Genomic DNA, 12,412 nt, shown 5'->3' on the forward strand with positions numbered 1-12,412 from the left:
ACACCAACTTTCAAGGTTTTCCTGTTAGTATGTTATTTATTCATGCAGACACTTCCACACAGGCAGCAGAATTCCAGTGAATGACAGGAAAACAGTAAACAAAAAAGAAAAGTCTCTGCCTATTTGTCTCAGTCAGCACAAGCTTCAGAAACGTCATCCCTTGTGATGTTCTTCAACCTCACCAAGCCACAAACAGACAGGATCTGAGATGCAAGACCTTAAGCTCTCTTCACCCACTGTAATTAACATCTGATCATTTCAAGCTAAGAACAAATTAAAACCCCTGAGATCCACTTCAGACTTGATTGTAAATGAGGGAGCACGTGGCTGAGCCAGGGACTGATGTGGCCTGAACAGCTCCTTGGTTAAAGCAGACAGTTTGCACCTTGAAGTTCTATGTGGTGAAGGCTAACCCTGATCCTTTCGTGTGTGCAGGGCTAACTGCTGAAGATTCAGCCTCAAACAGTTGGTAATTAAAGCTGAGTCCTTTGTGGTTATTCTAGAAATGTCTACAGGTGAGGATTAACCTGACTGAATGGGAGACAACAGCACGCACCCCGCTGGCAGCACCGCAGCTGGCAGCAAGACACACAGCTCAAGAGTTCTGACAGTGGAAACGGGAATAGGGCATCTCACCCCTCAATTCCTGTCTTACCTGAGGGGGGGCTTTCTTCAGCAGCACAAGAAGGGCTTGCAACACCAGGTTAGAGAACCGTGGTCCAATTGGGACATAGTCTGAAATGAAAACACACCAGGTTTTAATGCCCACTGAACAGATGCACGTTTAAACCTCTTCACTGAATCAAAACCAGTTCCAGACCCCCAAAGCAAAGGGTTCCAGATCATTTCCAGTTGCACAATACTGCAAACACTGAAGTGTTCCAGCCCAGCAGACAGCACAGAGCCTGCTCACCCTCACTCACCTAGAAGCCTCTCAATGTCGTCCACGACCACACAGCTGAGCTGGGACTTGTACGCGTCATCGAAGATCTGAAAACCAGCAAAATGAGTCACTGTTAACCAGCAGCACAGCTCCAACAGCCCTGACAGGACCTGTTGACACGTTTTTTACCTAAACACAGCAGGATTTAAAGGAATAAACAGAGCCTGGAAAAGATAAGTACCAAGACAGTAGAGTCTCCCTGTGTTTAATAATCGACTCCCACCTCGACAGATCCAGAGCTCAGTTTTGTTCTGAGTCTCTCACACTGGAAACAAAGCCAGCTGCCCTGTGCTTAACTGTGAGCAATGGGCAAAACCAGGTGCTGCTCCTCTGTGGTCTGGAGATGGGCAATCCCAGTACACCAGCACACCCCCAAATCCCCCACCACTGTAACCAGTTACCAAGCTGGATCTTGGTTACGTCTCATCACAGCACAGGGAGAGACAACTGGGGGATCAGGCCCAGTCACTGTGGGTTTACAAAAGGCAGGTGCTGCCAAGCTGACCTGATTGCCTTGTATGACAAGGTGACCTGTTTAGTGGGTGAGGGGAAGGCTGGGGATGTGGTCTACTTGGACTTCAGCAAAGCCTTTGGCACCATCTGTCACAGCATTCTGCTTGAGAAACTGGCTGCCACTGGCCTGGCCAGCCACAGCCTCTGCTGGGTAAAACACTGGCTGGTGGCCGGGCCCAAAGGGTGGTGGTGAGTGGAGCCAAACCCAGCTGGAGGCCGGTCACCAGTGGTGTCCCCCAGGGCTTGGTCCTGGGGCTGGTCCTGCTCAATGTCATTATCAGTGACCTGGGTGAAGGGATCCAACGTTCCTTCACCAAGTTCATGGGTGACACTAAGCTGGGAGGAAGTGTGGATCTGCCTGAGGGCAGGGAGGCTCTTGAAAGGCATCTGAACATGCTGGATCAAAGGGCTAAGACTAACAGATGAGGTTCAACAAGGCCAAGTGCTGAGTCCTGTGCTTGGGACAGAGCAACCCCAAGCAGTACTACAGGCTGGGGGCAGAGCTGCTGGAGAGCTGTCAGGCAGAGAAGGACCTGGGGTGTTGGGTGACTCTGACTGACCATGAGCCAGCAGTGTGCCTGTGTGCCCAAGAAGGCCAATGGCATCCTGGCTTGTGTCAGACACAGTGTGGCCAGTAGGTCTGGGGAGGGGATTGTGCCCCTGTACTGGGCACTGGTGAGGCTGCACCTCAAGTACTGGGTCCAGTTCTGGGCTCCTCACCATAAGAAGGACATTGAGGTCCTGGAGAGAGTCCAGAGAAGGGCAACCAGGCTGGGGAAGGGGCTGGAGGGCAAATCCTCTGAGAAGCAGCTGAGGGAGCTGGGGGTGTTCAGCCTGGAGAGGAGAAGCCTGAGGGGAGCCCTTCTCCCCACCTACACTGAACTGACAGGAGGGTGCAGAGGTGGGGGTTGGTCTCTTCACCCAAGCAATGGGTGACAGGACAAGTGGGGATGGCTTCAGGCTGCACCAGGGCAGGTTCCAGTCAGACATTAGGAAAAAGTTCTTCCCAGAAAGGGTTATCAGGCCCTGGAACAGGCTGCCCAGGGAGGGGGTTGAGTCACAGACCCTGGATGTCAATGAGGTCGGTAAGGTGCTCAGGGATACGATTTAGTAGAGGACAAGTACAGTTGAACTCAGTGATCTCAGAGGTCTTTTCCAACCCTGTGATTCTGATTCTGGGCACAGACCAAGCCTCCACATCACCCATTATCAAGCAGCATTCCTGGCACTGAGGACATTGGCACATGCCAGTTCAAGGTCCAAAAGTGTCCTTTCTGAACCTAAATTACAAACCAGGCTTCCAGCTACAAGCACATTGCTTCTCCTAGAACCTCCACAATCCTGCAAACTGACTGCAAGTAACATTTCACCCCACACTTCATCCTGATTCAGGTAGAAGGGTGAGCAGTGGCTTGCTTCAGTAAATGAGATCTCTTTCTTCCCACCTGGCTACTTGAAACAATTTAAGATGTTCCTCTGGTTTGCTTCCCCCCAGCTCCCCAGGTTGTTAAAACTCTTGTTCAACTCCACATTACCACCTCAAAACTGTTCCCAGTTTCATTCAGGCACGATCTAGCCCTTCCAAGTATAAACCTGAGCCCTTCCTGCCTTCATCTTTGCAGGCAGAGCTCCAGACTCACTCATCACAGATCAGGTCTTTTGTTCCTCTGTTAGTCATGATTACACATTGGAGCCAACTGGGGCAGAGCCTTGAAATTTTCCCTGAATCACTTTGTGTCAGTGCCACAAAAACATTAATTTAACTTTATAAATAAAGATTTGCACAGGAATTTCAGACCCACAAAGGCCAGAAAACAAAATCACAAGGGTAATGCACTTTTCTATCCACTGGAGAACCAGAGAACAGGATTTCAGTCAAGCAGGACACATAGCTACCTTCTTCATTGCTTGGCACTTGGCTGTTTCAGAAAACCCAATCATCTTGTCAGGAGAACAGATCTTGATAAAGGGAAAGTTGGATTCTTCTGCTATTTTTGCTGCTAAAGCTGTCTTCCCACTGTGGGGGGGACCTGAAACAAAGGACAAACTTCATGAGAAAACAAAAGGAGCAAAACAGCTGTGGTATGGTCAGCACAGGTGATATTTTAAGCATGTTTAGAAATCAGGTAAAAGACTTTTACTTCTACTTGCACAAGGAACATGCTAACTCCTAGGGCAAGCCTATCCTCCAGGTGAAGGAAGTTGATGCAACTGTTTGAGCCCACGCAGACTGATTTACTGGGAACCCAACATAAAAGAGGATGTTACAGGCTTTGGAGGGCCAGCCTCTCTTATGGGGGGAGTGATGTCAGGTGGTGTGGCAAACAGCTCAGGCTAACTCAACTCACCTGGGCTGAATGCTTGGGGAGGTTGACTCTGGCCTGGCCAGAACCAGGACAATTGGCCACAAGCACAGAGAATCATTCAGCAGATCTACTCAAGGTCATTTCAGAGCTATGAACCACTAAGCCATAGTGGCAATGCACACTTCTTGGCCTCAGGAAAAGGAAGACAGAAAGCTAAATGACAAATTCCACTCCACTATCTGGAACACAGGTATTAGATTTAGTTTCCTAGACTCTTCCAGGTGACAGCCTGGAGAGAGGGCAAACCACCTCTGCCTAGCAGCAGGCACCTCACCGTGCCCAGATGAACTGTTGTTTGAACTCAGCTAATTACTCTGATGAGCCCTCCAGTGACTTCAAACACTATTCAGGCAACTAAATCAGTGCTGTAAAACACCCATGTTTAGGTTACTGTTGTTAACTGGGTACAGTCACTTCTCTGCTGTCCCAAGAACAAGGACTCTCTCAGGCTGAGTGACCAGTTCTTATCTAAAGCAGTTTCACCCAGGTAAACCAAACAAGACCAATTCTGGCTTTATCCACATGTTTTCTACATACAGCTGCAGGATACAGCAGATGACCACCCAAGCAGCTGGTAAGAATAGTTTCCAGTAGCCACTTCATTTTTATAATAGATTTCCTTTCTTCTTCAGTTTACCTTCTAGAAGGACGCTGACCAAAGGAGTGCGGTCGCTGTTCTTGGTCTGTTGAACCAGCAGCTCCCCATCATCCAATACCCTCGTTACTGGATCACCCCACTTAATAATACCATTCATGATGTAGCTTGCATAGTCTTCTTGGTTGGTTCCAAAGGCCTGTATTGAGAGGGAACATTTCTTTTGCATCAGAAACACATGAAACAGTTAAACATCACCAAAGTGACCAGGACCAAGACCCGCTGGTGACACACAGTGTCTCAGGTTCAAAGCACTGCATGCATTTAGAAACATCTTCTCATACAGCCTGAAAACAAATTCTAACCAATGCAAGTTGCCCCTGGGTTCTGAATCCACACCAAAAATGAGGCTTAAACCTTGTGCTGCAGTCCTAATTAAAGCCAAAATTAATTACCCATTAACCTAAAAGGGAGAGTGTGCAGACAAGGAGAAGACATTCCAGGTTGCTCTCTCTAGTTACTCTTCTTTTTACAATTCTTGTATGCAACAAAAGGCAAAGCCAGAGCCTTAGTACTGGAGGAGAAGGAGACCCCCTGCTTTCATTCCTCCAGCACAGGACAGTGCCTCAGCCCACAGCACATCATTGCATGTCTGATCCCAGAAGGACGTTGCTCCTTCACATCACTAACTGCTCCTGGTGACTCTGTGACCAGAGTTACACAGTGCCTACTTACTGGTTTGATATCATTCTCCAGAGATGCAAAGAAGTCTCCTCTTGTCACACGCAAGCTCTCTGCCTTCTCCATATCCACTTCCACCTTGTTGCTGGCCTAATAAAGGCAATAAGAGACACTCAAGTACAACAGTTCCACACACAACCCCTCATCAACTTCCACCCACGGATTCAACCCTGCAGTTGGTTGGCATGAACAAGAAAACACTTCTCAACAAGACATCATTGGGCATAAGCTGGATACCACTGGAGCAACCATCATCTTACAAGCCACATCCATATGCAAACTCCACAGAGTCATTAAGTAACAGTTGTGGAAAGCTGAGGTAAAGAGTACAGTCACAACCCCACATTTCAGAGAAGCCACTCCAGCACAGAGCAGGGTGGAAGCTTTGCACCATCCTTGCCATTGCTGTGCTACCTTGATTACATAAACCTGGTGAGACTCAGACTGGCGACCAGTGTGGGTCTGATCTTGCTTAAGTTTTCATTTCTAATAGTTCTTGGAGTTACCTGGGTCTCCCCTTGGAGCAGGGAGCTACTCTCTCCATTTAGAGGCTGTAGAAAAAGATTCTTTGCTGTGCCTTTTGGATGCTGGATGGGGATAGGATGGAGCCTCCTCTGTTGCATGACGTCTTCAGAAAGACAAAGTTTGGTTTATCCCAACTCTGAGTCTACCTACTTCATCTCCATCACCTGAGCCAACACTTACTCACACAGCTCTACTGCAGGAGGTTCTGGTTTCCTATTCAAACCAGGCACTTTCATCTCAGTTCAAGAAAGTCTTTGAGGAGATCAGCAAATATTAGATTTCTTTCTGGTTTATCTTTAATCTTCTTCAGCTCAACCAAATTCAGGCATCTTCCCAAGGCAGCGCTATCAGTGTTATTGGAATTAATAACCAGAGTTAGGTCAGCTCCCATTGCACTCCTTCCTAAGCAAAAAGCATCACCTTTCCCCCTTCTGCCATTCCCAAATCATCCAGCAGCATCTAAAAGCTGGATGAAAACATAACCTGGGAGCAAGTACACAGTAGAGACAGCACTATGGTGATCTTCCCTTGTAAATAATTTCTTGGCCACAACTTGAGGTACCCCAGAGCTGCTTAGACTGGGGCCAGAGGAGGTTTTTAATTCTCAAAACCAACTTGAGAGTAGCCTCTGAAGGCAACTGTAGGTGTATTACTGAGCACGGCTGCAGCACTGAGCGGCTCCGTTTAGGAGGATTATTTGTAGATCTGCAAGTCTATTGATGGCCTCAGGCAGCAATCAGGAATTAAATGGATTTGAAGCAAGTTTTCCACTCACCAGCATTCAAACACTGGCTATTACAAACTAATCCTGGGAGCACACTCTGCTGAGGAGCCCAAGTGGGGCTGGAGATATCAGAAACAGGATTAGTCACAAGAGGGGGCAGAAGTTGATCTGTGAAAAGCAATCCATCTCACTGCTAAGTGAGATAGGTGGAAACCTATTTTTAAGTAGCACAGAGATGAGGCAAAATATCTTCATTCTTTAGCACCAAAGCACAGCCACGAAAGGCTTTTGATAATTTCTGAATTTCCCAATTACACTGGAACAAACTTGTCAGGATTCCAAAACAAGTCTGATTTTCACTGAACGTTACCTGGACCTTACACCACCACCTGCTGCTACCCAAAAGTCCTATGCAATCTGACAGCTCAGGACTTAAAAATTGGGGATTTCAAGGAGTTTCTTGGAAGGCACAGCAACTTCTAACACCTTTGCCCAAGATCAAGGTGATGGAGAAGTCAATTCTGACCTCTGAAGACATGTCTAGGAGGACTAGGGTGATCTACACAAACAAGGAGTAGTGCATGTGATCCCTCAAGGTCCCTTCCAACCCCTACAATTCTGTGATTCTGCGTATCCCCACCTAGACTGACCTGCCAGGACAGTGCAGAGAGGTGGGGGATGGTCTCTGCAGCCAGGGGACAGGAGATGGGACAAGGGGCAATGGGCTCAAGCTGCCCCAGGGCAGGGTCAAAGCAGATGGGAGGGGAAAGTTCTTCCCTGAAAGAGTTGTGGGGCTGTGGCACAGGCTGCCCAGGGAGGGGGTTGAGTCACCATCCCTGGATGTGTTTAGAAAGGGTAGATGAGGTACTCAGGGATATGGTTTAGCTTAGGATGGGAACAGTTGGACTTGGTGATCTTAAAGGTCTTTTCCAACCTGGTGATTCTGTGATTTTTCAATCTGTGCTCTTGCTTCTCATAGGTGCTTCTGAAAACTAGGTCAGGCTTCTGATGTATATTTTAAACTTTGCAGTGCTCATAGGAGAGAATAAAACACCTTAGTGCATCGTTTGGCTGAAGACACCTTCAGAATAAACAACAAGATCATCCAAAACCACCATGTCAAAGCCTCTGCAAAGCAAAACAAGCCGTGGCCGCTTCGCACTCGCATATTCAGAGGTGTGTTACTGGGATGTCAATCACACCCCAGCCCGCAGGAGAGGACTGGGGGTTCACCTCTCCACTTCACCATCTTCTCTTCTCCCACTGTGACATTTTGACACCACAGGGAATAAAACAAAACACACTAACAGTCCCCAAACTCCCCCCCAAAATCCAAGCGTTGAAAAAGCCATCAGCTATAAGCTGATAATTAATAATTAAATAAATTAATGAAAGGAAAAATGTTTTGCTTGCAAAGGGATGAAAATACCTCCAGAGGTGCTGATTTTCTTAATTATTATTATTTTGGGGGCGTGGAGCAGAAGGAAATTAGAAAGTCTTGCTGCCTGTGGTTTTTTGCTATGAGAAACAATTAACAACTTGTCAACTGTTATGGCTACAAAAGAAAAAATCAGTTTTCCTTCAGAAATTTTCCTAATTTCCTTTTCCTAGAGCTGGTTTTCCTTCAGAAAGTGCCCCCAAGAGATATAAATATCTGAGCAACCAACTGATTTATGACTTAAGATTAAATAAAAACATGATTTGCTGTCTTTGTATTGGAGACTGAACTGTTTTCCTAAAAGCATCCCAGTGCCACAGAACTGATGTCAAAGGCTTCTCTCTGCAGTAAGTCCCAGGTCTTCTTGGCCACCAGAGCAAAGGGGCTGCATCTTTCAGCTGCCTCCTCCTCAAACTAATCACTTCATATTTCAACACCATCGAATACCACGTTTTCCATCTGGATTAATATAACCTGACATTTCATGGCCCTTAACTCTCTGCTAGTTAAAAGATTCCCTGACTTCCCATGATCAGTGAAGACTGGGGATGCTCCTCTAGAAATGAGGGAGCTGAGAGCTTCACAAGTCTCTGTGGACACAGAGATGACCAGCACTCAACTTCTTGTCTGGAATAGAAGACATTGCACAAGCCCCTTCTGAATTCAACCCAGATTTCAGCATCAGCCACACGTTGGAGCAAAGGTTCCTTCCACTGCTGAAGTATTTCTTCACACTGTGCTCATCTCCTTTACTCTGAGCATGGCCCTGTTAGTATCATTTGCTCTTCTCCCACTTCTTACATTAGGAAAGAGTCAAGAGGTGTTCCCCAACCACGGGCTGCAGCCCTCTCAGGATTTCACAGACTTTTCATAACACTTCACCCTATTTTTCTCAGGCTGAGAAATCCTAGTCTAACCATTCTGCCAATGAAACCCCCCCTACACCTCTGACCTTCCCTGCTGCCTTTCCATGTCCTAGTTCCACCACCTCCTTCTCAATTTGGGTGTCCCAGGACTGCACAGGTTCAAATACACCAGGGGTTTTACCTGTGACATAACCAGTGTCTCATGTTTGCTCTGTGTGCAGCTCCTAGGAAACTGTAATGGTGCATTTGCTTTTTTCACTGGTAAAGACTAGGCTGTTATTTTAAATCACAGCATCCCAGACTGGTTTGAGGGGGCAGGGACCTCAGACCCCCTGTCCAGTGCCCCTCTGCCATGGTCAGGGACACCCCCCCAGCCCAGGGTGCCCCAAGCCACATCCAACCCAACCTTGAACCCTGCCAGGGATCCTGGGGCAGCCCCAGCTTCTCTGGGCACCCCGTGCCAGGGCCTTTCTGCCTCCCAGCTCCTCTCCTGCAGCTGAAGGCCATTCCCCTCATCCTATCACTATGTGCCCATGTAAACAGTCCCTCTCCAGTTTTTTGGGGTTTTTTCCAAGACCATTTTAACTCCAAGAACCTGACCCCAAGCCATGGCCAGACCCCATCACTGCCTTTGCCTTTTTTGAATTCTCCCCCTCAGGCTACATTTCAACTGGCTGTTCTCATTTCCACCTCGTGTCTCCCAGGTCCTAATCCATAAACTGAGCTGAAAAGTTTCAGTTTTTCCCAACCTGCCTTGACAAACAACCCCCTCCCATTGCCACCGAGCTACACAAGAGCCACTTGGAGGTCAGGAGGTGGGAGAGAGAACTCAGAACCATGTAAAAGCCCAGCAAAAAGGTGGCACCCATATGAATTTCACCTCTTCAGGTGAAGAGACACCATTTGGAAGTAAACATCCAAGAAAGGACTTCAAACAATCCCTTTTCCTTTCTTTTAGCCCCAGGTAGAGATGATAAAACTGACCTTAATGTGCCTGTTCATAGCAGTAGACTGAGCAGCTCGAACTAAACCTTCTAATTCAGCACCACTGAAGTTTTTAGTCTCCACTGCCAGCTCTGCAATGTCCACATCTTCAGCCAGCAGCTGGTGCTCCCTCATCCTCACCGTGTGGATGTGGAGAATCTGAAACCGCCCCTTCTCATCAGGCAAGCCTGAGATTTGAAACACAACAATGTCAGTGGGTACCTGGGCACAGCAACTGCAGCAAAGCTTTTCTCTCTCCTCAATGGCCATACTTGCAAAGGCTCTTCTCACCCTGAGCAATTCCTTCTGGAGAGTATTTGACAATGCTTGTTGTTTTGAGAACACTCAGTTACACTAATTGCCTTTGGCAAATTGATTGGCATCACTGCCAGACTCACAGAGAGAGAACAAAGTGGAAGGTTTGATTTCTTTCCTCAGGGTTCCTCCAAGTGAGCTGCTCTCAGGCTGCTCTACCAGGAATTCACCTTCATCAAAGGCTGCTGGGTCAGTCCCTTGGCACTCCTACACCCAGTTTCCAGTGTGCAATTATCACAGCCTGGTTTGGGTGAGCAGGGCCCTCAGACCCCCCCAGTGCCCTCCTGCCAGTTACAGACAATTACAATTTTGCCTCCCACTGAGGTGATACCACGTGATTTTTAGCATTACATAGGCATTTTCATCTATTTTTCTGCAAGTGAAACAGATCACATTAGTGCTTGTGGTCCTGCCTGTTCCTCTTCTGTGACACCCTCCACTTTGGGAGCTTTTACCTTAGCAAGAGCCAGTGCACCTGAGCTCAAAGCATAGAAAATATTTTGCTACATGTGTCTCTGAAGGTTGGGGGGAGTGTTTTATGAGCTCTTCCAAACTAAAATTACATTTCCAATCTTTAAATTAAACAAGGATCTCAATCAATTTGAGTTTCTCACTGCAAGACAGGATCATTAAGCTTTTAATCAGTCCTGGGCTATTCTTCTGTGAATTGCTGAACTCAGAACTGAGCACCACAGTCTAGTCACACTTTAGACTCCACCACAGTCTTCACTGATCAAGCTTCTGCAAAATCAGGCGCTTGTTTTAATGAATCTAAAATGATTTGGGCTTATTTCACAATAAATGTTGCGTTATCAGACACTGCATTGTCAGACAGACATGTCCAATTACAAAGCCCCTTCTGAGTTACTGACAGTGCTTTCCCAGCTCACTAAAGTGGGACAGAGCTCTTCAGCCCACTTTCAGTTCTGTCGATGCAAATAATTGAGACCTGCTGACTCCAGAAGCCAAGAGCCAATGCTAATTAGCATCTGCTGAAGTCACCCTTCTCACTTCATGCAAGTCAAATGATCTGCACTTCAAGTCAAGAACTGCTCACACTCTGTGCTCACAGCTCCACAAGTTCAACAGTCCCACTGCTTCCACCCAGGAATGATCTGGTGCTGTTACTTGGCTCCTTCCATTCATGTAAGAGCTTCCAGGTCCTGCCTGCCCCATGCAGCCAGACAGAATCCACTATCAGGTCAATGGCTTATCAGTAGGTAATTCTAAAATGGTTAATTGGCCAATTAAATTTACATGTTACATTATGGAGGAAGCAGCATGAAGTTCAGCACCTACCCCATCCTGGTCACTTGTTCACACTGTGGTGTGTATCTGCTTTGCTATTGTAAGGATGTGTGAGGTTATGCAAAGCTAGACACCAGCTGCTTACCAATCTCCATCTTCACCTCCAGTCTCCCCGGTCTCAGCAGAGCCTCATCAATCAGGTCAGGTCTGTTGGTCATTCCTAATTACAAAGTTAAAAACAAAGGAAGTGTGATTTGAGCTTATAAATCATATAGAAATTAAGAACTTACACACAGTGAGGGTGAGGGAGCCCTGGGACAGGCTGCCCAGGGGGTGTGGAGTCTCCTTCTCTGGAGAGATTCCAGCCCCGTCTGGACACCGACCTGTGTGACCTGTCCTAGGGAGCTGCTTTGGCAGGGGGGTGGACTCTGTGAGCTCTGGAGGCCCCTTCCAACCCCTACAGCTCTGTGATTACAAAGTGGGTCTCTAACTCCTGAACACAGGGCACATATCGAGCTGAGACCTCACAGAGTCTGAAGAAAACAGCATTAAGATACCCATCTCCAGAAAGGCTGGAGAAGTCACACCCTGAGGCAGAGACAGGACAACAGGGAACCAGCCCGTATGGGTGAGGTATCTCCAGCACTCCTGACATGAGAAGGACAGAGAGAAGCTTCACTCCTGCACATGCTGATATGGCAACACAGAGTCACAGAATCATTTAAGTTGGGAAAGACCTTTAAGATCACTGGGTCCAGCCATAATATGCACTTCAATCCTTGCATGTTCTCCTAAACCAAAGGAGAAAATAGGTGAAAGCCGCAGTATCAGCTGATTGTCACACCATCTCCCTTTAGACCTGCTACTGATGCTGGTTAAATAGCAGTCATTCCATGCCAGTAAAGATAACTGGGTTGACCTGCAGGGAGCAAAACATCAGCAGTTTTCAACCAGACCCCATAGCAGAGAGTAGGCACCATCATACCAATCACTAGGATGTTATTGAGCTGCTCCACTCCATCGATTTTCGACAGCAACTGGTTGACAACGGTGTCATGGACTCCAGTGCTACCTGCCATGCTCCCTCTCTGCTTGCAGATTGCATCAATCTCATCAAAAATGATGATGTGCACACCACTGTTTGCCCCAAGCTA

The 12,412-nt window shown here is 47.3% G+C and overlaps 1 protein-coding gene across 1 annotated transcript in view; it reads right to left on the reverse strand.

Annotated features, from left to right (window-relative positions):
- The window catches only part of NSF (N-ethylmaleimide sensitive factor, vesicle fusing ATPase), a gene marked incomplete at its 5' end in the record, with an annotated part of 56,576 nt that overhangs the window by 15,003 nt on the left and 29,161 nt on the right, over positions 1 to 12,412 (reverse strand). Inside the window, 8 exons of the mRNA XM_084275624.1 lie at positions 656 to 735; positions 924 to 990; positions 3,353 to 3,486; positions 4,460 to 4,616; positions 5,153 to 5,248; positions 9,696 to 9,883; positions 11,404 to 11,478; positions 12,244 to 12,409. Of these exons, the coding sequence (XP_084131750.1) occupies positions 656 to 735; positions 924 to 990; positions 3,353 to 3,486; positions 4,460 to 4,616; positions 5,153 to 5,248; positions 9,696 to 9,883; positions 11,404 to 11,478; positions 12,244 to 12,409 (963 nt within the window). The remainder of the gene's footprint in view (positions 1 to 655; positions 736 to 923; positions 991 to 3,352; positions 3,487 to 4,459; positions 4,617 to 5,152; positions 5,249 to 9,695; positions 9,884 to 11,403; positions 11,479 to 12,243; positions 12,410 to 12,412) is intronic.

The sequence above is a fragment of the Gallinula chloropus genome (genome assembly GCF_964237585.1).
Source record: "Gallinula chloropus genome assembly, chromosome: 26".
NCBI classification, from domain to species: Eukaryota; Metazoa; Chordata; class Aves; order Gruiformes; family Rallidae; genus Gallinula; species Gallinula chloropus.